The sequence below is a fragment of the Theileria annulata genome, chromosome 3 (genome assembly GCF_000003225.4).
Source record: "Theileria annulata chromosome 3, complete sequence, *** SEQUENCING IN PROGRESS ***".
Classification (NCBI taxonomy): Eukaryota; Apicomplexa; class Aconoidasida; order Piroplasmida; family Theileriidae; genus Theileria; species Theileria annulata.
In genome coordinates, this window is record NC_011100.1 from 1,465,922 (window position 1) to 1,489,203 (window position 23,282).

Consider the following 23,282-nt stretch of genomic DNA (forward strand, 5'->3'; position numbering starts at 1 on the left):
CCAAGATTCCACAGTTTCTTTACACACTATACCATTCAATACATTTTAATAAATTTTATTTTTAAAATGAAATAATGATTTATTTCTTTAAATATATGTATTTTTTGTTTATTTTGTCCAGTGTTTTCGCAATGAATCAGACTAAATCGAAGATTAACATCCCATACATATCACCAGTTAGGAACAACCCTAAAAGGTAGCTTTAATCATTGATGTGTGTTATGATATCTGTTTCAGGGGCGCTGTTATCCTAGACGGTTCCACTAACGGCAACGGTGAACTTCCTTTTGTTGAAATCGCAAACGCAGACGGCTACTTTTACAAATCTCCTCAAGGTATACATATTTTACCGACTTCAAAATTATATTTATTTTACATTCCAATACTATTTATGCATTTAGATTATAAAGATACTTCCTACACTAAGAGGGAACGGGAACTTGAAGAACTACAGTCCAAAAGCATGAACCACCTTGACTTCCTCAGTCCACTAATAGGAAACCTCAGCAACAGAATATAATAAAATTGAATTAAATTATAAATGACAATATACTTTAATTAGAAAAAATTCAAGGGGATTATGACTATTTGGAGGTATTTTCCAAAGTGGATGACATATGAAGATTCGAAAAAATTAGGCTAGACTTTAAACTTATTTACACATTCAATTATGGATTGAGAGTTTGCAGCACCCATCTTCAGTGCAGCATATGAAGGCATGCATTTCTTGTCAAACGCCTCTGTCATATAAGAAGAAAATGGGCCCATACCCATAGACAAAACGGCAACCACCTGAAAGAATGTTTAATGAAAAGGTTTACATTTTTGTCCTTAACGTAGTATACTGCGAATTTGTGGGAGTCAACGTCGCCCTCAAATACTAGCTCCTCAGTTCCATCAATGACGCCGGCAAACCTGAAGAATTTAGATTTTTGAGAATAAAGTACCTAAAACCAGTCTTGAAAAAATTTGACCAGAAGAAGGGGATCATGTCCATCTTTGCAGGCTTATCGACCATGTTACTTGCGGCAACACGCCCATGTTGGAGTGCTACATTCCAGTGTTTGACTGAGACGGGTTTCCCTAAAATCACTAAAGCGATTGTTAGTTTACCTGTTCTATGGTACGGGTAACTCACCAGATCTCCAGAGGCAAACACATCTTTACAACCCTTACATCTATATTCTTTGTGACTCATGAATAGTACCTGAAAGCTTCATCGACTAGAACAGTTCCATTTTTAGCCAACTGTGCACATGGTAAAAGGGAAGTGTCAACTCTGGTACCCACACCCTCGATAACTACATCTGCCTTCAGAGTAGTATTATTATCCAAAACCACCTCATTAACTTTATTTCCACTCAAACTAAACGAAATTAAGCAAATAACACAATCGTTACTTGTATTTTTTAACTGTGCATTTGGGAATGAATTTCACTCCGTTTTTTTCCATTAATTTAGCTACAACGTTTCCTACTCGTTTACCAACTATCGATTCCAATGGAGTTTCAGCCTAAAATTCAAACAATTAGCTAAATTTGGGATAAATTATGTTAAATGGATGGAATTGGAAGTTGTTTACTAACATTTGTTAAAACTGTCACGTTGGCTCCTGTGGACTTAAGGACAGACGAAAGTTCACAGCCGATAAAGTTTGCACCGACAATAACCTAAAAATATCAATATTTAGGTTTTAGGAAAAATGATTTAAAACTTTATATTTCTAGGCTTACGATATTTGAATTTGGCTTAACAAACTTCGACAACCCCTTAAAGTCATCTATGGTTCTTATGGTGAAAAGGTTATCATAATTATTGTTCTGGGATACAGGTAGCCTAGCGGAAAAATTGCCGGTGGCAACCAAAACCTAAAATTAAATAAAATGAACGGGGATACTTTGTCATATTTCACTGTAGTTCCATCAGACAGGGTGATTGTATGATCCTTGTCGTTGACAAGGCGAACTGATTTTCCAGCATAGAATTCAATTTGGTTATTCTTATAAAATTCCTTTGGTCTTAGCGCCTGTTCGTCTGGAACTTTGTCATATTCTTTACTGAATGCTTTGGATAGGTAGGGTCGATAATATGGTAAATATTTCTCGTCGGCATACATTAATATGCGGCCTAACAGGGATAAAAAACTAACACATACCTTTAAATCCCTTAAGTCTCAGGGTTTCTGCTGCTGCGTGGGCTGAGGCTCCTCCTCCGCATATAACGAAAACTCTATTATCTCTTCCGTTGGATTTATCTCTCATCATATCCACTTCCAGCTAGAGGTTTTCATTATTTCGAAAACTCACCGGCAGTGGTGTTGGCGGAAGTAAAGCGTATAGTTTATCTTCCTGTACAACTGGCTCATATGTTGCTATTCCACCCATGCACGGGCCTGATAATTACTATAACCTCAAAGAATCATTTTTAAACTAGTAAATCTATTATGGAATCATACCATTTACACATGATCCGTCACTTAATTTGAACTTAGCGTTATGCCAAGGACAAATTAGGAGTTCGTCTGTTACTGCTCCTAACATGTTTTAACTTTTTATTAAAATACCATCGACGAATGAGGCAGAAAAATGTGGGCAGGAGCTCCCTGTAACATAGAAAGTTCCTTTAATCTTCGATACCAAAACTGTGTCCTTCCCTATTAATAAAAATAAATACACTTGTAAATTACCATTATAAACCTTAACTTGTTTAGATTCTCCATCTTTGAAGTCGGATAAACTTCCCAGTTCCACCTTATTGAATCCATTACAATAACTTTTGGCTAAATTGTTTTAATAAAATTGAAAAGTTGGAAACTAACTTTTTAAAGAATAATATGATAAATAAGAGATGGATAAGAAAGCGGGAACTCCGATATAAAAGGTGCTATCAAGCTTCCAGCCTTTATCGTTTGATGAGTTTACATAGGGATAAATGGCATTCCTTGAAGGTTTATATGGGCACAAGTTCTTTAAATTTCTGAATATAGTCTTTTCGAAAATCTTCATGACAGCAAGGGTGTTTTAACAAAAATTGCTTGTAAACATTTTGACTCCACACATCATTACACGACAGCATGAAATAAATAAAAATTTTAAAATGAGTTATGAAACTTATATTTGTTTTGTTTTTAATTTTATATTTTAGTTTTATTGATATATCTATTTCCATGAAATTGAATGGTAATTCTAGTTGTTTGGTTAGGTTTCCGTTTCATTTATTAAATAATTTCTGTTTTATAAAGTTCAAATCATTATTTAATCCTAGAATGAGTTCTACAAAGACTTCTGAAATCACTATAGATTTAGGTACGTTTTCTCATTCTTTGATAATTATTTTCAGATCCATTCTGTTTTAAACAATTTGATAAAAAGGGTATAAATTACATACCGTACCCTAAGGAATCTTTCATCGAGAAGGTTTTTAACTCCACTAACTAATTTTGGGATTTAGGTTAGACATTCTGTTAGAAACGGCTCAGTTTTGAGGGACGGATACGCTCCGTTTTGTAAGCATCTAATTCTCAAAAACTTTACTGATGCAACCTGTGGATTTTTGGAGATCACGGACAAAAATTCTAGTCTACTAAGGTTGGTTTACACTAAGTTTAAAGTTATCAGGTCAGGTTACGTTTCAAGAACCGCCAACGAGGTTCCAGTTCTCAGTAGATGGTTTTCAAAGAGTGACGTATTAGAATACGTCAAAAGGGCAGAGTATCTAGACGTGATTCTATACTCAAGAGAACAAGTAATTAAGGAGTATAAAGCAATGCAAACCTACGAGGATGATTCCAAATTCCTCCATGATTATTACGTCATTTCAATAAAGCCTCAAGACGTGGATCACGAACTCCCAATGCTACCAATAACGTATTTTTCCCAAATTATTTTAATTTTTAGCATCATGAGAAACGCACTGATTGATGAGGGCGGAAGCGGAGTCCCTATTGATAGAGAAAAGTACATGGAGTCTGTAAAATATTGGTCTAAACATGCAGTTTTATTAGAAGATTAATTTCTGATTTATATGGTACACGTTACATCTCTTGAGAATTCTTTTGATCGTGCTCTTTAATCATTTCTTCAAGATTCCTATAAAATTTATTATCCAACTGGCTGGATTTGTATTACCTTGGCAACCTCCAGTTAGGCACTCTCTCCACGGCTCCATCAAACTCCTCAAAGAGGAAATTGAAGGGCGGAGACTTTAACTTCTCTAGCACTGCAGAGGTTAAATCCTCAGGGGTTGAAGCTGAAGAAGATAATGCGATATTTCTGGCTGATCCAACCAGTTCTTCAGTAACATCGTTGGCGTCAAATACAAGATATGACCTTATGTTTCTGTTCAAAGCAGCCTCCACTAGTCTTTTGGCGTTGGATGAAAGAGTACTTCCAACTATTAGGACCAAATCCACAAGCTTTGTTACTTTGTGGATAGCAGTTTGCCTATTAGTGGTTGCATAACAAATTGAGCCACTGGGAATGGTCTCTATTTGCGGGTACTTCTTAACCAGTGCTTCTTTAATATCCTTACAGTCATCTAAACTTAAAGTTGTCTGCGTAACGTAGTAAAGCTTAGTTCCTTCGGGATAGTCCAGGGCTTCAACATCAGCCACATTCTCGACAACCGTAACAGCTTCCGGAGCCTCACCGCTCGTTCCAATTATTTCCTCTAAAAAAATTGATTTAATAACACTTACGATGGTTTTTGTGCCCTATTAGGATAATTTTGTACCCTTCCTTGGCTTTGTTTTTAACGTAAACGTGGACTTTGTTCACCAAAGGGCAAGAAGCGTCTATTTCTACCAAGTTTCTGGCCCTGGCCATCTCTTTTACTTCAGGCGACACTCCATGTGCGGAGTATATTAAAATGCTTTTCTCTGGAACAAGGTTCAAATCTTCTATAAATATTACACCTCTGGCCTAAAATTGTTATTATTAGCATAATTGTTATTATTTGAAAAAATACCCTCAGACGATTACAAACGGCTTCGTTGTGGACAATTTCGTGTTTTACGTATATTGGTGGTCCAAAAATTCTCAACGCTTCCTCTACTGTTCTTATTGCCCTACTCACTCCTTCACAGAAACCTCTAGGCTTTACCAAGTATACCTTCTTGGGTGTTTGGGGTTCATTTTCTACTAGTAAGGTTATTTATGTTTGGAATCTCGACAAACCTGCGCCAATTAAGCTAACTCGACACACCTCTACCCTTCCCGGGATCCTAAATCCACTGCATAAATGTATTAGAACATTGATGAATATTACACATATAAACATTAATTTTATTATATTAAAATTTGGGTGTTTGTGGAGCCTGTAAGCACCTGTAGAATAAGACGTAGGGCACATGTGTATTCGAGGGGTCTCTGGATAGGTCATCCACGGCAAATTCATGAACGGGTTTCACTACAGAGTCGTCCACTTTGTTCCAATTTTCGAAGATTTCCGAATCACATCCGATAAAGTAGTAGTGGCCTGAATCAGTTGAGTCTCCCGAGTGTATTATAGACCCATAGAGTCTGTACTGGAATCCTTCAATGAAGAGGTGGGAGTCTATTTTGACTGCTTTTAAAACCTTCTGCGTCTCGTTATAGCTCCAGTTGTTGCGATTGAGTATGATGATAAGGTGTGACGGGGGCGAAGCTATTATGTTCCACATGTGTGCCTTAACATCCTTATTACAGTTGATGCAGAAGTATTTGTTATCTCCTGAAAGTGTCTCAACTTTGGAGAAGTTGTCGAGCATTTTCTGCACGGACCTTGCCTTGTTTAGGCTTAATGAGAAATCGTATATTATTTCCTCATTATCTGAGGACGATTCACACCTCAAGCACTTGATTCTCCTTACTACCAGTCCTGCAAACACTGACTTCCAAAGCTCAAGATTCGGGTCAATAGCTTGTGAAATATATCTTATTGCTTCCGTCACATCTTGCTGGGAGTTTGTCAAATTTTCCGACATCATTTTAAACACGTTCTTAGGCGACACTGACCTCTTTGTCGTAGTCTTCATCTTCCTAAACAACTTCACCAACGAATTTACCATCTTGTTGCTCTCATTATTTTCTCTAAACTTCAATAGGTTATATACAAACAACTTAGTGTGACACAGACTCTGGAGCAGGCTGTTCAGGTAACAGCTATTTCCTAGGTTTTTTAATCCCACCACCTGTCCCGTATCAATTAGTTCATCCTCGTTATATACCATATAATCATCTCTACCCGTTTCGTTGAACGTATCATAATTTTGTTCTTGTTCTTCCATATCCTGATAATATTGTTCTGATCCATTCAATTCTCGAGTATTAAAATATTGTTCCAAATTAATTTGCGGTATGAATGTTGTTATTTTGGTCCAAATTCCCTTATTTGCTGAGTCGTTGAAGAACTTGTACATCTCTCCGCTGTTTGTGTTTGACACTGAGTTATACAGGTGAGTATCATCCAGAGGCTTCACGCTTGTGAAATTTCCCAGTATTTTGTACAGCTCAGTCACCACTATTACTACCTCCATGTTCACTCCTTCCTTTATTCTTGTCCACAGGAAGTGGCACTTCCACAGGAAGTTGCACAGGCTATTCAGAATCATTCCATTTTTATACAACGTTGAGATTATTATATTTTCCCCCGGTCCTTTAGTTATGCCTTGTATACTTTCATTGCGATACGACTCTGGGTTTAGGAGCAATGTCGTTTGCAGGAGTGAGTTAAGTGAGTTTATTGGGCACGAACACCTTGCCAAACATATTCTTAGACAATTTTCCATTATATCAAGCCTGATTTTTGTTTCATTTATCATAGACGGGTAGTTATCATAACTCATAGAGGTCAGTTTAAGTATTGTGTTAAGTGTGTATACGAATAATCTTGAAAATGGTGAGCTTGGGCTTGTTACTTTCCACGGTATTACGCATATTAGGCACCACAGATCCAGCAAATCTCTCTCGTTGAAGTTGTACAGTATCCTGTACAGCACAGTTTCCAATATATTCTCGTCTCTAATTAAACCTACGAAACTATTCCTCGAACTATTCTTAATAAAACTATTTTTTGAGGAAATCATGCTTTCTCTTCTGATGCTGTTGTTTTTTGACACATTAGCACTTTCATTAGGGTTAGAGTCACTGCTTGCGATAGTAATTACATACTCCAAGTGATTGTTCACGTTTGCTTTGTGGTTCAGGGCAAACATGAAGAATTGGGACAATATAATCGTCTGGCCATTTGGGAATGGGTGCTGATCTCTTACTTTTTCCAAGAGCAAGAACGGGTACTTTTTTGTCTCCAAGTCCTCCTTCGAGTTTATCCAGTGCAGCAACACTTCTATTATATTTACGTTTGGTATTGTTTTAGGCATATCGTACCAGAGCATGCACAGCTGTTCTCTCAGCATACTGTTTGGGATACTGTATACTGTCGACGCTTTTGAACGTTCCAGCAAGATTTTCAGAATATACAGAGTTTCTATTTTCCCCGATATAAAAGTATCTCTTGGTGTGTTAATTAGTTCTTGGTTACTTGAATACATCAACAGGCCTTGAGAATTTATTGAATATGGTATGTTTGTTGATATTTCAGACCTGGACCCAAATGTTGACTTGTATGAAAGCAGCAGCTTCAGAAAATACACTCCTATTGAGTCATCTATCACTGGTGTGAACAGTACGTTCAGGTAATCTGCTTTAAACAGGTTCACAAACTCTTCTGGGTGAAATGACAGTGCGCATAGCATCAATCTAACTACAAACTGTCTAATTTTATGTGTTTCTCTAAGGAAGGTTACTAGGAACTCGATGATCTGGCTCATCATGTGTGTATTTGTTATACATATTGCCTCTGTGAAGTACTTTATTAGAGTCTCTTCGCTATGGCTACTGCTTAATATCACCGTTCTGAGTTTCTTAAGGTCACTCTCCTTTACTAACTCATTCCCGCTATTTTCCTTAACTGAGAATATCGAGAAAGGGTTATAATCGATGTAATTCGAGTAGTTGATCATTTCTGAGGAATGAAAATTTGTGACCCTAGTGCTATATGCGTAACTCCTGTTATATTGTTTTTGTACCTCATTGTCTATGTATGTTGATCTATTGAACAGTTTTCTATCTCTATACACTTCATGTTTACTCGGAACTTGTGTTGAAACTATGTTTTGCACATCAAACGGGTTATTTTCTGATACTGTTGGTGACAGTGCTATATTCACACTAATATCTCCAACTGATGCCACATCTTTATTTTTTTCACCAATCTTTACTTTATTTGCATCATCTATTCTATACATTATATCCGAATGTATCTTTACTGTATCACTTGTCGTTACTGAATTCGCTTCGTTTTGTATTTCAATCTTTACATTATTTACTGTGGATACTTGATAATTAGGTTTTTCTTCTGCATTATCTACTGAATACAATGGCTTTAAAACATCATTATCTTTAACTTCCTCATATTTTTTTTCTACCTGTTCTTGATCAGGGCAATTGATTTCAGAATTATCATTCTGTTCAAGTAGTTTGTTTGTTTCATCTTGCACTGATTTATTTGGCTTCACTTGATCCAAAAATGACGTTGATTTTTTAAGGGTTAGGCTATGTAATCTACTTAATATTGAAACATTATCTTCAGTCTCTGAAAAAATGTCACTGATTGTTTCAACTTTATCTCCGCCCAAATTTTCTGATTTATGTTCTCCAACTACCTTATGTACATATTCTTTATATGTTCCTATTGTTGCTCCTTCTAACTTATCTTTTGACAAATATCTTGTTATATGATTCTTTGCTGAATATGGTTTCGTGTTAATATGATTCCAGAGTTTGGTTGACCTTTCGAGTATATATGTATTTGTATTTTCTCCATTTAAATAATTTTCCATCCCTGGGTATGTTTCCGATAGGTTTGTTCTGTTTGAGAACAGATGTTTCTTTTGTGGGCTATCTGGATTCTCGTTGGAGAGATAAAAGGGTGGGCTTCTATTATTATCCATTTATTGCTTTTGAAATATCCATTTTAATTTGTGTTATGGAAATGAGTTGTTTTAATTAAAATTTGTTATAAATTGTACAACTGCGTGATTCTTTAAAATACTATTTTAAAACTACCAAATATAAATTAAAATATTTTAGTTATGGAACAGAACCATCTAATTAGTGCATAAATTTAAATTTAATTAAAATTAAAAAATTTGTAAACATATACATATTACGAATTCAATTGTACTTTATCTTAGTGAGCCATATTGGGTTACGGATGAATAAACAGTAAATTAAATTAACTAATTAGTATATAATTATATTTAATGTTTATAATTTAAAATTTATTTTTATTGGTATTTTTTTTACATCAAACTATTATTTTATTAAACTCAAATTTGGATTTATTTTATTATCTAATATAATAATTTCTTTATTTAAACTTTATTCCCTATATCTTGTTTTATCAAATTATTTAAATCTTTAAATTTCATTTAATTATATTTTCTCCTAGTCTTCTAGAATTTTTATTTCCATATCCATGGAATCTTTTGTCAGTGCATGTACGTACTTTTCATTTGAGATTAACTAAACTACACATCTTTTCCAATTGTAATTATAAAAATTTAACTAAGAATTATCATAGCAATCAAAAAGTTCCTGGACTCTAGAATAATGCATTAGTACTATTTCCCTGAGGATTCCACTAATTACTCAATACATCTTAGGATTAATTAGATAAATCCACATTAAACATGTTTTTTTAACTTTAAATCACATTCAAATATTTTCTTATCTAATCTTGCTTCGAAATTTTCATCTGAATCAATATTGAATTAAAAATTCTCCTATAAAATTTTAACTCGTTAACTTTTTATATAATTATATTACATAACTATTTATATATTTATTAGATGGATTTGATCCTTAAAAATGATTATTTATCTCTCTTTATCAACATCCCGTAGCCCATAAATACACATTGATATTGTTAGAGATGTTATTAAATAAATTTTTGTATATTTCTTATATTTTCATCTTATTGATGATACAATTTCCAAAACTTAGTCATTTAGGATTAAAATTCTCAAAATGTGCTCGTTCCAACTCACCTAGTAAGAACCTTGTTGCTAGAAAAAAATCCGACATTAAGTTTGGTAGTAGGGACAAGGACAATAATGGGTTTGTAAAAGGAACAGTAAAGGTCCGTATATACGGCAGTCTTCACAAATTTGCATTTTATTACATTTATATGGGAATTGGAAATCCAAAAGTTAAACAAATGTTGATTATTGATACCGGATCACAACAGATAAACGTAGCATGTGGAAATAGCCCATCCTGTGGAAAACACTCATTAGATAACTACAATTACCAAAATTCAGTAACGTACAAGCCCATTGATTGTGAAAGTGATTCATGTAAAATAATAGAGGGTGGCTGTGATTTAGAAAGATCTTGTATTTTTAGTGAAACATATTCTGAAGGTAGCAATGTAAAGGGTATGTACATAGGTGATTTGGTAAGTTTCGACACTGATGAAGATTCGTCTGACTTATCTTCTTTTTTTGACTACATTGGTTGCGTCACACACGAGAGTGCAATGATTAGGAGTCAGATAACGAACGGCATTTTGGGTCTTTCCAGAAGCGATAAGAACCCTTTAATTAAAAATGAGTATTACGAATCTCAAAGTTTCATTGAGAAATACCTCACTGATCACTTCAGTCCAAGGCACAAGATATTTTCTCTATGTTTATCTGAAGATGGTGGAGTTTTGACTTTGGGAGGTTATGACAAGGATTTGGATATGCTTGTTAAGAAAAAGTCCGACATGATATGGACTCCTATGGTGAAATCTGAGTTTTATATTGTTAGGGTTTTCAGATTTACAATCGACGACGATGTTACTGATGTAAATCGAAAGAATTTTGTTCTTGACACTGGTACTACTTTGAGTACCTTTGAGAAGGAGCTGTTTATTAAGATTGAGAAACCAATAAAAGAAGCTTGTTATCAGAACAAAAAGTTTTCTAAAATTAAGAAGACAAATATTGAGTGCAAAGTTGATGAGGTTAATGGGAAAATTTGTTTCAGCGACATTACTAAACTACCTATAATCACCATTAATTTTGAAAAGTAAGTTTTTTCGATTTTTAATTTTCTTTAGTGGTACTAATTTTGACTGGAAACCTGAATCTTACATGATTGATCGAACCGTGAAGTGAGTCTTAACTTTACTTAATTTATATTTTAGGCGAACTATTAACGATTATTCTTGGTGGTGTTTGGGCATTGAGGAAAGCAAAACTAACGAGAACATCTTTGGCGCCAATTTTTTCAAAAACAACCATGTAGTCTTTAACTTGGACAAGGAACTAATAGGTACTTGATTAGTTTAATAAATTCTTTAGGTATTTCTCATGGCAATTGCCCCGATAACGGGTTTCCAAACAAACCATAAAAATAATTAGTCTTTTACCTATCACGGAGACCATATTTAATTTTTCTTTAATGTTTTCTAAAATTTACGAACAATTTAATTAATATGAATGTATTTAAAGTTCTACGAAATTACTATATCATAGAGGTTAAACGCTAGGTTATAAAACTTTTATTAATCAAAGAGGGACTAGTATCTCGGCCTTGGATGGCTGATACTTCTTTTCTTCAGTCCCAAAATTACGGTGTGTTGTGATCCTCCTGAGCCACCTGTGATTTTACAGTGCATTAAGTGAAATGGTGAAACAATTTCTGGGGAATACTGAAAAAAGTAGTCCTTTCCGTTCCCCAATGTGTAGTTTTGGGCTGATCCCCATGCGTACAGCGTTCCATCATAAGTTGCTGCGAAGAGGTTATCTGAGCCATTGAAGACTGCCTTGATTGGTTCTTTGAACTCCACAAGCAATGGCATTGTTGCCTTTCCTAAATTTAGTGCTCTCTTATACATGCTTTCATAATCTAGTGACAACAATTTTTCTGTCAAATCTAGATTATCAAGTTCGTTTCCTACTTCTTCTAACCTCCTTCTCTTACTTACTGAGTATTCTTCGTAATCTGGTTCTGGGCTTAGGTAGAACTTTCTTTCCTCTTCTTTCGGTCTCACGTGCGGATGCGTAATATAGTTAGGGTTGTGGTAATTTTCAGATATACCCAAGTAATGGAATTTTCCCCAAGTGAAGACATAATTGTTTACCAAGGCGATTGTAAAGAATTGGCCTCCCGATAGTTGCGTTAATTCAACTCCTCTGAAAAAGGTCAGTTCTTTTGGTTTGGTCACTACATTTTCCTCACTTCCTACTCCAACTTCGCCTTGTGCGTTTCTTCCTGCTCCGTATACTCTCAATGATTTGGTTTGGAAGAATGTGGTACAGTTCCCTGTGAAAACTTGTGCAATTAGTTCTTCGTTGGTTCTTCCTCTCTTCTTCCCTCTTGTTCTTAGGGTTGTTGTCAGATTTTCATCCTCTTCCTCTACATCAGTTTTTTTGGATATGGAAAGGACATCTGCCAAGGTTCTATGTTGTGGCCAGGTCAACAGCAACTTCTTATTTGATGGTACACTCAGATCCACGTCGTTATCTGTTGCGTTTTGGATTTGCGACGTGTCCCAGATTAGCAGTTGATTGAACTCGTTACTTCCGAATGTGTACATACTATGTCCTCCATTGCATAATAGAACACAGTGATTTTCTCCGCTTGCCATATCTATTACCACTGTTGAGCCTTCTACATCGCATGGCACCTTTGTGGGCAGTGACACATAGTCCAAGCGTGTAAGGGTTTCAAAGTTTGAGTAGTCTGCAATTCCAATGGGACCATCACTATCCTTGAAGCCACCCGTGAAGTAAACGTTTCCTGTGAAGGTAAGGAACATTGTGTGATTATCTCCACAGGATACCTTTTTGATTGAAAACCTTAGGTCCACCAATGCTGGTTCTGAGTCTAGTGGTCCATATGATGGGTCTGAGTTGGTTAATCTTCCCAAAGCTCCCATATCGTTGCACCCGAACGTGTAAACCAATCCTGTGCTGGTCAGTAATGCTGTATGTAGAGCTCCACAGGAGACTTCTAATACTCTCATTTTCGGCAATTCTACAATTGGTGTTGGCAACGAACTTTCATACATCGATTCAACCTCGCCTGTTTCTGGTTTTATGAATTTATCACAGCATGAGTATGGAAGTTGGTCCATTTCGGACGATCCGACTACAAATACTACGGTGTGTTTAAGATCGCTTTGTGAATAATTTTTCCTTAATCTTCTGGGATCATCGGTGTATTTGACGACCTTTTGTTGCAGAAAAACTTGGGTTTCGAGGTTATGGTGAACGGCTGAGGACCCTAAACATTTTAAAAATTAGAAAACGAGAAATTGATTATTATATAGTTTTGTGCATATTGATTTACCTGCTGAACCTTTTACTGAACCGCAACAGGAGCAGTTATTATCGTTCCTATCATTAGGAACAAGACATGTGTCACAAACCCATTTATCTGGCATTTTTTTGTAACTATTGAAACAACAGAGACTTGAGACTTATATTAGGTATTTGATAAAAAGAATCATTATAATTTACAAATGAAAATGGAGTTGGTATTAATTTTCGAGTATTTTATGACTATTGTTATAGCACTATATTTAAAACTCTAATGTGTAACAACTTCCACTATAGAATGTACTGCCTTCTATGATCTATGTCAACTAATACCCCAATTGTCACCTAGTTATCGTATTTTTAACATAAATTTATGTTTTACAGACATTTTGGAACTATATTTATCCCTATTGGTTAATTAGTTTCATTTTATAGATATTATGACATGTTATTTTATATTTGATATAATTTATTTCACATATTGTTTTCATTTTTAGCTAGTTATATATATATTTTTATTTATGTATCATGATTAATTTACATAATTGAAAGTTTTCTTGAACTTTAATAAACTTTCGTACTCTAGAAATTTTCGTCTAAAATTTTCCATTGTTTAAATTATTCAACAAATCTTTTCTCTATTACATTGATTTCGCCTTCATTCTATGCCTTTTCTCCTTCAAATTTGGCTGCCGTTTCGTTCTGAGCCCTTTCTCCAGAATGCAAATCCATTCCTAATTTCAGTTTTCTTATTTTCTGTCTCACCTGCTTTACCTCCAACTGTTTCTTTATGTTCACCACTTACATCCTTTCCTAAAGCTGCTTCTAATTCTCCTTCATTAACATCAACAGGTGAGGGAGCTTCTATAGGACTTTTGCGGGTTTTCAGATGTTTTTTATCCTCAGAACCTTCACTCTCTTCTAACTTATCCCCTTCTAATTTTTCTGGAACTGCCGTTGTTTCTTTATCTGTTCCACTAGACTCCTTCATTTTTTTCTCCTCATCTTCAATTTCTTTCTTTAAATCCAACCTAGCAATTATTTGTTTCTTAATCAGTTCCAAGTCTTTCAAGTCTTTTGTTGTTTCGTCGTCAACCTTAGGGTAGTTTTTTTTGTAAACTTGCTCTATGAATTCAAAGGCATCTGGTACAGTTGTTATTGTTGGCACTGCAACTTTCTGATCTTTGTCACTATCAAACACACCACTAATTGCCAAGGACACTATCAATGCTATTATCACTAATCCCAGTAATAGAATTCCCCCAACGATCCAGGCTTTTTTTGTTGATTTTTTAGTTCTAATTGAATCCATCTTTATATTTTTTAATTTCTATGTTGATTGATTTATATTTGTCTTATCTACAATCCACAAAACAAAACGTTTTTTATTTTAATATATAATTTACACAATTTATTTATATTTAAAGAAAGCAATTTATATTCTGTGATTATCTTTTTATTGTTAAAAAAATTTGGTGGATTTTCTCTTTGGGTCCTGGGAAAATTCCCGCAAATTTTCGCTGCCCCTATCGAAAGCAGCATTTCTCCTAGATTGGCTGATTTCTATTTACTCATTGTTTCCTGATATTTAAATTGATTTTCTAACTAAATAAATATAAATTTGAGATATTTTGAGCCATTTTGACTCAGATCTAATAAATATTAAAAAATGTCCCAGAGTCTAAAAGGCCCATTTACACGAACTAAATTAATGGAAAATGTAAGGTATAATCTAGATATTTATGTTGTAAAATGAATTTATATTAAATTATAAGGGTAGATCAGAACCACGTGATCTCCCTCTCACATATGTCCATAATGAAGAATACACTGTTTTAAGTGCTCCGGCTCCACCTACATTATTATTTATTTGGTATAGCAATAAATCTTACCTGGTATATACGATATCATTACAGAAGACAGTGCGAAAAATTGTACTAATGAGAAAATAAACGCGAAAACATACAACGGATAGAATGTGGTAAAAACTAAAGTACATAAGAGAGAAACGAGATATGAGACAGTGAATACTAGCCTTTTGGGGTTCAGCATATGATCTATTAGGGACCCTGCTCCTCTTAAAAATGCCATGGACGATAAAAATGTTAGAGACGCCAGTGTGAACAAGAGTCCAAATTTGTAAGGTGCAAAGATTATGAAGGGTAATGACATGAAAGACATAACAAAAAAAATAACTGAACATGCGAACAGGGTCAAGAATGCTTTATAGTTAGTATATGTTTTCCATGATGGCTCTGCTTGCCAACCGTTAGTGAGACCGAAAATATTTCTACCAAAATTCATTGCTGAACTTAGCCTTGATTTAAATCCACTATTTGATTCAGTTTTCCCAAAATCTATCCCTTTGAGTAAGAAATTTTCCTCCTAAAAAACAAATGTTCCATATCAAGGTTATTTATTACTAAATTATTTAACTTACTGTTTTATTTGAAAATATGGGCAAACTAGAATTATCTCCCATCATCGTCAACTATCAGATTCAATTATACAAAAACCAAAACAACTTCGTTATTAATTAGAAATTTAAAATTATTCCAGATACACAAAACTTGTCATAATACTTTAAAATATTAACATTATTTATCCTGTTTAAAATGAAAAATATTCTTCAATGTAAAATCAATCGAACTTTATTAAAAATATGAGAAGGTCGTTGAGTATATATATTAAAATTTTTATTAATAAAATGTTATGGAAATTAAGGGAAAATTCTTATGATAGATAAATACTATATCGGCGAATATTCGTTAATTATTTTCATTATATATATGGGGGTTTGAGTCGAATAATTTTAATTATATATAGTCATTGAACTATCAACACTGTTCAATTATATGATTACTGATTTTAAAACATAACATATATATTCTTACAATTCCTATTTTACAGATGTAGTGGCTCAATCCTACTCAATACATTGTTTAGAATCTTAGTTAAAATTACAATTAACATTAGATTTTCAATTACGCTCACCAGCTGACTCTTGATTTTTAAATATATTTTATGTTGTTTTATGTTTCATCTATTTTCACTCTTCTACTATGTTTTTCTCTTTACACATTCATGTTAGTAAACAAAATTAAAATCAACTTTTATTACATTAGAATCTACACATTCTAATTTGTTTATTAGTTATATCATGTAGGAATCAGTATTTTATCATTTTTGCTTATTGCAACTGGGTGCATTCCCAGTCCTACTTTGTCTAACAACTAAAGGAACAGAAAATCTTCGAATATATATTTGGGCGAATATTTATTTATATATGTATAATGAATAAAATCTCTAAATACAATGAATAAATTAGAGTATCAAGGTGGTTTGTTCAAGTATAGGATGATATCCTATGCTCCTCTTTAGTTAAATTGTAGAAAATAATGAGTTTCTAATGAGAGTTTTACCATTTTTAATTATCGGATTTTTATATAAATCGGCCTTGGGGACCGATGATGCAAATGAAGTGGCGGATGCCATTCTAAGTCAAACTTCTCAAAAAGAGGTAACATTCTACTCACCTTTTCATTATGATTAAGTTAAATCACCCTTATTTCCATTTGTTTTTATTCTTAAATTTATTATTATCTATTTATAGTTATTCTGGTAATGTGTTTTTTTATATGGGAACCTTAGTTGTGTTAACACCAGACTTAAATACAATTCTAACATCATTTATAGGATAATCTGTTGGACGAAGCTCTTTTTCAAGGGTTGGTTGACGGTTATACGTTTACTTTGGACTGCGTTACTCTATCCAAACACGAACACGAGGATACAGAAAAGAGTGAAAAGGCGCTAAATAAGGAGCATGAACACAATTTACAAGAAGCCAATTTAGAGGCAGAACACATGACCAAACATCGTACAATGCAGTCGCAACAGGTTGATAAAAAAGAGGCTGCTTTGTTTACTGAATTGAATATACTAATGCACTTTCTTAACTCGAGAGGCCAGGAGTGGTCCTTAAAAGAGCCGAAAGATCTGGATTTTGAAGAAAGCGATGAAAAACACATGGTTTTCGTAAGTTCAGCAAACGATCAGGCTGAGATAAAGATACCTCAAAACATGTTCTATTCAGTCGGTAACATGAAAAAATGTAAGATTAAAACTTAACAATTTGTTTTTTAGCAATTCCTGTTCATAAAGATAATAAAAAGCCTATTCTTTTGACTTGTCTCGAGTCATTTATTGTTTCTAGATTTGGATTTTTATCCATGGATAAATTAACTAAAAGTACTGAGCCTGTTGCCAGTAAGTTAGAATATTTGAATAGATGGATCACAATTGCAAAAAAGAATTATATTCTTTATCTTCCTTACATTTCCATCACAGCCCCAAGGTGTCATGACCTTCTGAAAGGCGAAAATGATGAGGTACATTCGGATTATTCTAGCAATAACCATTATAAACATCTTTTTAGTGTTTGTAAAAAGGTACTTGTGTTCATAACAATAATTTTTAGATGCTTCAAAAGCGAGAGAATGACGGAGTTCTTCAAACCTATGTGATGTTAGACTCAGATTTGCATCCTGAACTAATGAGGAAAACCATTGACGATAAACATTTATTTCCACTAATGCTTCAAGATAGAGATGGCACCCTAAAGTCTATTCACAAACACCATGAACATGAAATGACTTGGGACGAGTTCCAGAGTGCTGGGAATTTGTTGTTGGCTGAAATGGAGAAACAGATACTAAAAAACGAAATATTTTTAAAACCTGAAAGTTGGGGCATCGGTTTAAACGCTGAAAATTCAAAAAAGGCTGAAATGGAACTAATAAAACTATTTGTTAAATCACAAAAGAAACTAAATTTTAAGGTTATTCAGACAGTTAGGTCAGTATCCCATGAAGCAATGCATAAAACTAATAAGGGAGATGCGGAACTTAAAAAATCAATGATAAAATTTTCCGAAAAGGAGGAGCAGGTAAGATTCTACGCTTATAAATGTTTTAGGCTGCTAAAAATGAGGCCTCGACCAACAGTACACTAAAGAAATGTTTAGAGGAAGCTGTAAGTTCATTAATTTATCATTTTTAACTTTCAGGAGAAAAAATTGGAAGAGGATGCTAAAGATTTTTCAAATACACAAATAACCAATATCGCTAGTCAACTTAAAACTTTCGAACACGATTCGTGGATGGAATGTGTTTCATCTAGAATTTTCGCTAAACTTGTAACGTTGTGTGAAAATAACGATGATTACTGTAAAACTCTTGTGGACAAATTGCAAAATGAACTTAAAAATGCAGACCCAGATAGCAGTTCCACAATAGCCATTGAAAACTTACACTACGGAATTACAACTGCACTTTTGAAGAATGATAAAATTGATATGGAAGTTGTCAAGAAGCAAATTTTAAAAGTATCAAAGCAAGAAATACAAGAAATGAGTGAACCTGTTAAATCAAATGGAACAGAAACATCAACTTCAGAAAATGAAGAAGGACAAGCTGTAGAGGAAAAGGAAGAAAGTGAATAAATTAAAAACAAGGAACTAATTAACAATACATCAATTTTAAAATGTATAGTGTAAAAAATAAAAAATTTTTATTTATTCCCAATGAATCATCATCGCCTTAGATTTTAAATTTATTACAATTCTGTTCACTAAATTTAACTAATATTTTTAATTAGTATATAATTAATTTTATTGTTTTTAATATGTAATTTTACTTCAATATTTATAAACATATAATTTCTAAAATGTTTATTTTATGTACCATACTTTAGAGTTTAATATTTTACAATGTCTAAGGATCCTGATTCATCTTCGTCTAAAAAGGACGAAAATGAAGATTCCTTAACCTCATACTTAAATGTTAAGTCTCCACTCATTGGAAATTTGGAATTTGATGTTTCTGTCCTTCCACCTCCAGTCGACCCTAGATTCATCGACTACGAAATAAAAGATGATGTTATAAAATATGAAATGACTGGACTCGAGTTATCGGATCGTCTTTCTTCATTTTCTGATTTCAACTCGGGCTTATCGGACCCTTTATTATACGGCACTAGCTTCACCGGATGCGGAATTGAGAATAAAGACTTAATGACACATTTGGATTCTGTTTTTTTGACTAAACATAAAACTAAAATTGAATCTAAAGGAAACTATGGAGATTTGGTCAGGAATGATCTTTTGGAGACTATGAAATTTTTTGATAAATTGAAGATGTCCTCAGTACTTTCCAAAGCTAAGGAATCACTACCAGGATACCTAAGTAATTTGGTTTCTACAAGTCAAGAAGAAGGATTTTCTAAAAAACAGATCAAGTTTTCAAAAAGTGAAGAAATTTCTGTAATTGCAAGGGATCAAAAGCTTACAATTTATGAGTCATGGAGTAACATGAATTTCGAAGACAAAATTGAGGCCTATGTCTCTGCTCTTCAGAATACTTTTGTATCTACAGATAAACTATCCCACCCAAGCAACAAATTCGCAAAAGTACTCAAGGTTAGTCTAATAAAATTATAAAATTCTTAGGTATACAGTGTGGTCCCTAATATGAAACTGTGGGACAACAAGTACATTCAAGTTGGAATAGACGGTGTAACTGTATCCTCAGATTCATCTTCTAAGCTTCATTCTGATGGTGTTCTAAGACCCTCAAAGGAAACTCAGACACACCGATACTTCGAATACTATAGAAAACACTCCGGGTATTCACCTGAAGATTCTTTTCCCAGTACTAATTACACCAGTGGTTCAAATGATATGGATCCCATTGATATAGATGCTCCTGATCACGTTAAAGTTGAAAAGGACGATGTCGATGACTTATTTGATGAAGAGTTAGAAGATAAGCATGCCGAAATGTTGGAATATACAGCTGATCAAATATCGGACGAACAGACTGATCAGTTTAGAGGTGACAAATACAAGTTTATTCGTCAGTATACCACACAGGTAATAACTAACTAATTAATAGCTCTTTTAGAAATTTTCAAAGGTTTCTGGAGCAGAAAACTACTATTTACTCACTCTCCCCAACTCCCTTATGAAGAAGGCTCATATTCACAATAAATTAAATTCCGAAAACATGGAAGAAAGCCCTGATTCAGTTGAACTTGTTCCAATCAGAGGCCCAAAATTAGTTTTTAGTAAAGCCGGGGTCACGAAAAGGCCAGATATTCACATTTCATACACAGATTCTTGACATAATGTTATTTTAAATGAATATATATTTTTAAAAAATAATATATTTTAATACATAGTAGGTTTTCTATAATTGAGAGAAGATTATATTGAAATTATATAATAAAAAGAATAAAAATGACATGGAAAGTTTGTCTAATAAACAGGTTTATGAAAATTCTTAAAATGTGTTAAAATATAAAGAATAATATTGACTGAATTCACCAGAAATATGTCATCTATCCTAAACATATATACCCCACTCTACCATGAAAAGATTCCAAAAGATAACTTGAAATATATTTTATTTATATAAAATAAACAATCGATAGTGGATTATTGTATATAAAGAATCCTGTGGGTCTAAATATAGAAATATTCACCACAAATCTTTTATATTTTACCATCCCTTTTCTTCTTTAATACATTCTTTTTATTTTTATTCCTCAAAATATAAAAGATTTATTCTTTAAACTTTTAAATATACAATATACCAATGGCGGCAAGTTCATCAGAAGGTATTAAATTATTCCAATCGTTATATACTAAATTTTGGGTTACAACATATATTTTGTTTTAGCTTCCAAGTCTGACAAGACTAAAAAGGCATTACTCGCCTCCAGAAGTGTTAAGAAGTCAACTACGGTTAAGAAGGTCAAAACCAGAAGGAATACCCACTTCTTTAGGTATGTTTTCATTTTTAATTAAATTTACATAATTTAATTTTAGAGGACGAACTCTCTCCCTTAAGAGAACACCCAAGTTTGAAAAGAGAGTGAAAACAGCATATACGAAAAAATTGGACAAGTTCTCAATAGTGAGGTACCCCTTGACAACCGAGTCAGCAATGAAGATGATCGAGGAACTAAACACACTGGTTTTCGTAGTAGACCCCAGAGCAAACAAAGCTAAGGTCGCAAAGGCAGTTTCCCAATTATATGATATAACTCCAGTCCACGTTAACACGCTTATCAGGTATAAAACTCATACGGAATTAATAAATGACTTTAGGCCCGATGGTCAGAAAAAGGCCTTCGTGAGATTATCAGCAGACCAGGATGCACTTGATGTTGCTAACAAAATTGGAATAATTTAATATAATTTACCAAGTAAAATATACTATATTACATTTTAGAGTTCAAGTTTTAGTACTCTATATTTATTATTCGGGTCACTTTCGTCAGCGACAAACCTACATTTCTCGGAATAAAAGGACAATGCTCTGTCATTTGCCGTTAGTACAGTACACATAAGCTTTTTGCAGCGTGCAGATCTTGCAACTAGTTCTAAAAGTGAAATAAAAAATCTACCTAAACCACGAGATCTATAGGAATCCTAAATATTGATGAGTTTAAGACAAAGTACCTTAATTTGGAGTTCATATACGTAAAGAACGGGAGCTGGATCTTGGTTCTCACGCATTACGATAAACCTATAACTCGTAAATCCAATTAGAGAATCTTCTAAAAACCATTAAATTAAAAGAACATACTGGTAAAAAGTGCGATTATGTGAGTCTTGTGATACTTAATCTCGGAGGATTTTCTCCTGTCGTTCCATCCACCGTTAAATTTACTAATATTGTACAGATGTTTCATGTTCGATCTTGTTAGGGCAAAAAACTCGTTAAATAACTCAGTAGGAATAGAATTTCCTTTAAATAGCTTGAAGTTTAAAGGACCCTCAAAACCAGATAAAGTATCAATGAATCCATCAATGAACAAATTAGGGGTCCGATTTGGGGGAAATTTATCAAAATTAATAGCATCATTTAAATCATCTAGAATTTTAGTTGTTTTTGCGAAAATATTATCATAAGGCCTCCAGTTTTTAATCCATTCTTTCCCAGAATATTTCATTGTTTATAAATAGGGGACGGGCAGGGAATAAGGATACTCATTGATGTGTTGTGTACCATATAAAAATTATGGTACAATAAACATAACCAATGAAGTATTGAAAATATGTGCAGTCGTATCATGGAAAGTACCATGTGTTTTGTTGGGTAGATAATTAACCAATTCTTAATTTATATAACTTATTTTATGTTGAATATGAATTAAATACATTTGTACATATTTATAAATTAATCCCAGTTTATTTTATACAATAAAATATGGCCGTGAATTCCAGCTCTGCTTCCAATGCCCTTATTCAGCAACTTTTAAAGGCCGAAGAGGAAGCCGAGTCTATAGTTCGTAGAGCAAAAGAAAGTAACTACATTAATAATTTTATACGCTATTGATATATTAATATTCCTTTTCAGATCGGGTGAAACTTTTGAACGAGGCAGTGGCAGCTGCACAAAAAGATTTACATGAATTCAGACAAACAGAAGAAAAAGAACTCATGGAACAATATAACAATGTATATATCAATTAACAATGTTTTAATTAGATTCAATTTATAAAACAATTTGTTTCCAACATAATCTTTACAAATAATTTATAGGAATCTGTTTTGGAAGACCCACGATCCGCCCTTTTGGAACTCAAATCCAAAACCTTTGCTGACGAATGTAATATAAAATTAAAGGAACTCAAACCAAAGCTTGTTGATAATCTTGTAAAGGCAACACTGGATATCAGAATATTATAATATGTTAATTTTACACATATTTATGTATTTAAGTTAAACTTAATATTAATTTAATTAACAATGAAGTGCCTAAATTCATTATTATAAGTTTGGAGTTGAGGATTAACTTGTAAGTATGTGTTGGTGTGTTCAACATACAAGAAAAATCAATAAAAATGTTTTATATAAATTATT

At 33.5% G+C, this 23,282-nt stretch overlaps 14 protein-coding genes across 14 annotated transcripts, besides 10 other annotated features; 7 read left to right on the plus strand and 7 right to left on the minus strand.

Moving 5' to 3' along the window:
- The first annotated feature begins 95 nt into the window (after positions 1-95).
- Positions 96-149: a sequence feature (Signal peptide predicted for TA17655 by SignalP 2.0 HMM (Signal peptide probability 0.763, signal anchor probability 0.000) with cleavage site probability 0.476 between residues 18 and 19).
- On the plus strand, positions 96-520 carry TA17655 (uncharacterized protein; the record flags this gene model as incomplete). The annotated part of the gene is made up of 3 exons (XM_950274.1): positions 96-196; positions 238-335; positions 402-520. The coding sequence occupies 3 exons, from the start codon at positions 96-98 to the stop codon at positions 518-520; spliced, it is 318 nt and encodes a 105-aa protein (XP_955367.1).
- Positions 521-639: 119 nt separating this feature from the next.
- On the minus strand, positions 640-3,005 carry TA17660 (ferrodoxin reductase-like protein, putative; the record flags this gene model as incomplete). The annotated part of the gene is made up of 15 exons (XM_950275.1): positions 640-792; positions 822-915; positions 948-1,083; positions 1,114-1,178; positions 1,208-1,366; positions 1,401-1,513; positions 1,587-1,670; positions 1,734-1,868; positions 1,898-2,127; positions 2,156-2,276; positions 2,307-2,392; positions 2,456-2,533; positions 2,564-2,653; positions 2,687-2,779; positions 2,819-3,005. The coding sequence occupies 15 exons, from the start codon at positions 3,003-3,005 to the stop codon at positions 640-642; spliced, it is 1,824 nt and encodes a 607-aa protein (XP_955368.1).
- Positions 3,006-3,176: 171 nt separating this feature from the next.
- TA17665 (uncharacterized protein) lies at positions 3,177-4,011 on the plus strand (the record flags this gene model as incomplete). Its single annotated transcript, XM_950276.1, has 6 exons — positions 3,177-3,191; positions 3,242-3,305; positions 3,340-3,416; positions 3,451-3,587; positions 3,618-3,866; positions 3,897-4,011. The coding sequence occupies 6 exons, from the start codon at positions 3,177-3,179 to the stop codon at positions 4,009-4,011; spliced, it is 657 nt and encodes a 218-aa protein (XP_955369.1).
- Positions 4,012-4,123: 112 nt separating this feature from the next.
- TA17670 (lytB protein, putative) lies at positions 4,124-5,277 on the minus strand (the record flags this gene model as incomplete). Its single annotated transcript, XM_950277.1, has 4 exons — positions 4,124-4,668; positions 4,697-4,919; positions 4,966-5,051; positions 5,175-5,277. 4 exons carry the CDS (start codon positions 5,275-5,277, stop codon positions 4,124-4,126), a joined length of 957 nt encoding a protein of 318 aa, XP_955370.1.
- Positions 5,227-5,277: a sequence feature (Signal peptide predicted for TA17670 by SignalP 2.0 HMM (Signal peptide probability 0.965, signal anchor probability 0.000) with cleavage site probability 0.919 between residues 17 and 18).
- A 13-nt stretch (positions 5,278-5,290) lies between these two features.
- On the minus strand, positions 5,291-8,989 carry TA17680 (ubiquitin carboxyl-terminal hydrolase, putative; the record flags this gene model as incomplete). The annotated part of the gene is made up of 2 exons (XM_950278.1): positions 5,291-6,068; positions 6,096-8,989. 2 exons carry the CDS (start codon positions 8,987-8,989, stop codon positions 5,291-5,293), a joined length of 3,672 nt encoding a protein of 1,223 aa, XP_955371.1.
- Positions 8,990-9,972: 983 nt separating this feature from the next.
- Positions 9,973-11,439, plus strand: TA17685 (aspartyl(acid) protease, putative; the record flags this gene model as incomplete). The annotated part of the gene is made up of 4 exons (XM_950279.1): positions 9,973-11,114; positions 11,146-11,199; positions 11,233-11,360; positions 11,390-11,439. The coding sequence occupies 4 exons, from the start codon at positions 9,973-9,975 to the stop codon at positions 11,437-11,439; spliced, it is 1,374 nt and encodes a 457-aa protein (XP_955372.1).
- Positions 11,440-11,607: 168 nt separating this feature from the next.
- Positions 11,608-13,476, minus strand: TA17690 (regulator of chromosome condensation protein, putative; the record flags this gene model as incomplete). The annotated part of the gene is made up of 2 exons (XM_950280.1): positions 11,608-13,316; positions 13,383-13,476. The coding sequence occupies 2 exons, from the start codon at positions 13,474-13,476 to the stop codon at positions 11,608-11,610; spliced, it is 1,803 nt and encodes a 600-aa protein (XP_955373.1).
- A 554-nt stretch (positions 13,477-14,030) lies between these two features.
- Positions 14,031-14,663, minus strand: TA17695 (Theileria-specific hypothetical protein, putative; the record flags this gene model as incomplete). Its single annotated transcript, XM_950281.1, has 1 exon — positions 14,031-14,663. One exon carries the CDS (start codon positions 14,661-14,663, stop codon positions 14,031-14,033), a length of 633 nt encoding a protein of 210 aa, XP_955374.1.
- Positions 14,559-14,627: a sequence feature (1 probable transmembrane helix predicted for TA17695 by TMHMM2.0 at aa 13-35).
- Positions 14,562-14,663: a sequence feature (Signal anchor predicted for TA17695 by SignalP 2.0 HMM (Signal peptide probability 0.045, signal anchor probability 0.955) with cleavage site probability 0.023 between residues 34 and 35).
- Positions 14,664-15,217: 554 nt separating this feature from the next.
- On the minus strand, positions 15,218-15,833 carry TA17700 (integral membrane protein, putative; the record flags this gene model as incomplete). The annotated part of the gene is made up of 2 exons (XM_950282.1): positions 15,218-15,736; positions 15,792-15,833. The coding sequence occupies 2 exons, from the start codon at positions 15,831-15,833 to the stop codon at positions 15,218-15,220; spliced, it is 561 nt and encodes a 186-aa protein (XP_955375.1).
- Positions 15,248-15,316: a sequence feature (4 probable transmembrane helices predicted for TA17700 by TMHMM2.0 at aa 71-93, 98-120, 132-151 and 155-177).
- Positions 15,326-15,385: a sequence feature (4 probable transmembrane helices predicted for TA17700 by TMHMM2.0 at aa 71-93, 98-120, 132-151 and 155-177).
- Positions 15,419-15,487: a sequence feature (4 probable transmembrane helices predicted for TA17700 by TMHMM2.0 at aa 71-93, 98-120, 132-151 and 155-177).
- Positions 15,500-15,568: a sequence feature (4 probable transmembrane helices predicted for TA17700 by TMHMM2.0 at aa 71-93, 98-120, 132-151 and 155-177).
- Positions 15,834-16,760: 927 nt separating the features above from the next.
- Positions 16,761-16,814: a sequence feature (Signal peptide predicted for TA17705 by SignalP 2.0 HMM (Signal peptide probability 0.972, signal anchor probability 0.000) with cleavage site probability 0.866 between residues 18 and 19).
- On the plus strand, positions 16,761-18,854 carry TA17705 (uncharacterized protein; the record flags this gene model as incomplete). Its single annotated transcript, XM_950283.1, has 6 exons — positions 16,761-16,871; positions 17,048-17,465; positions 17,498-17,802; positions 17,832-18,299; positions 18,329-18,385; positions 18,420-18,854. 6 exons carry the CDS (start codon positions 16,761-16,763, stop codon positions 18,852-18,854), a joined length of 1,794 nt encoding a protein of 597 aa, XP_955376.1.
- A 267-nt stretch (positions 18,855-19,121) lies between these two features.
- Positions 19,122-20,532, plus strand: TA17710 (uncharacterized protein; the record flags this gene model as incomplete). Its single annotated transcript, XM_950284.1, has 3 exons — positions 19,122-19,829; positions 19,860-20,282; positions 20,314-20,532. The coding sequence occupies 3 exons, from the start codon at positions 19,122-19,124 to the stop codon at positions 20,530-20,532; spliced, it is 1,350 nt and encodes a 449-aa protein (XP_955377.1).
- A 474-nt stretch (positions 20,533-21,006) lies between these two features.
- On the plus strand, positions 21,007-21,606 carry TA17715 (60S ribosomal protein l25, putative; the record flags this gene model as incomplete). Its single annotated transcript, XM_950285.1, has 4 exons — positions 21,007-21,028; positions 21,091-21,196; positions 21,240-21,485; positions 21,522-21,606. 4 exons carry the CDS (start codon positions 21,007-21,009, stop codon positions 21,604-21,606), a joined length of 459 nt encoding a protein of 152 aa, XP_955378.1.
- A 35-nt stretch (positions 21,607-21,641) lies between these two features.
- Positions 21,642-22,503, minus strand: TA17725 (Acetyltransferase (GNAT) family protein, putative; the record flags this gene model as incomplete). Its single annotated transcript, XM_950286.1, has 4 exons — positions 21,642-21,845; positions 21,876-21,973; positions 22,003-22,350; positions 22,407-22,503. 4 exons carry the CDS (start codon positions 22,501-22,503, stop codon positions 21,642-21,644), a joined length of 747 nt encoding a protein of 248 aa, XP_955379.1.
- Positions 22,423-22,491: a sequence feature (1 probable transmembrane helix predicted for TA17725 by TMHMM2.0 at aa 5-27).
- A 123-nt stretch (positions 22,504-22,626) lies between the features above and the next one.
- On the plus strand, positions 22,627-23,214 carry TA17730 (vacuolar ATP synthase subunit g, putative; the record flags this gene model as incomplete). The annotated part of the gene is made up of 4 exons (XM_950287.1): positions 22,627-22,723; positions 22,777-22,877; positions 22,962-23,075; positions 23,197-23,214. The coding sequence occupies 4 exons, from the start codon at positions 22,627-22,629 to the stop codon at positions 23,212-23,214; spliced, it is 330 nt and encodes a 109-aa protein (XP_955380.1).
- Between the last annotated feature and the right edge of the window lie 68 nt (positions 23,215-23,282).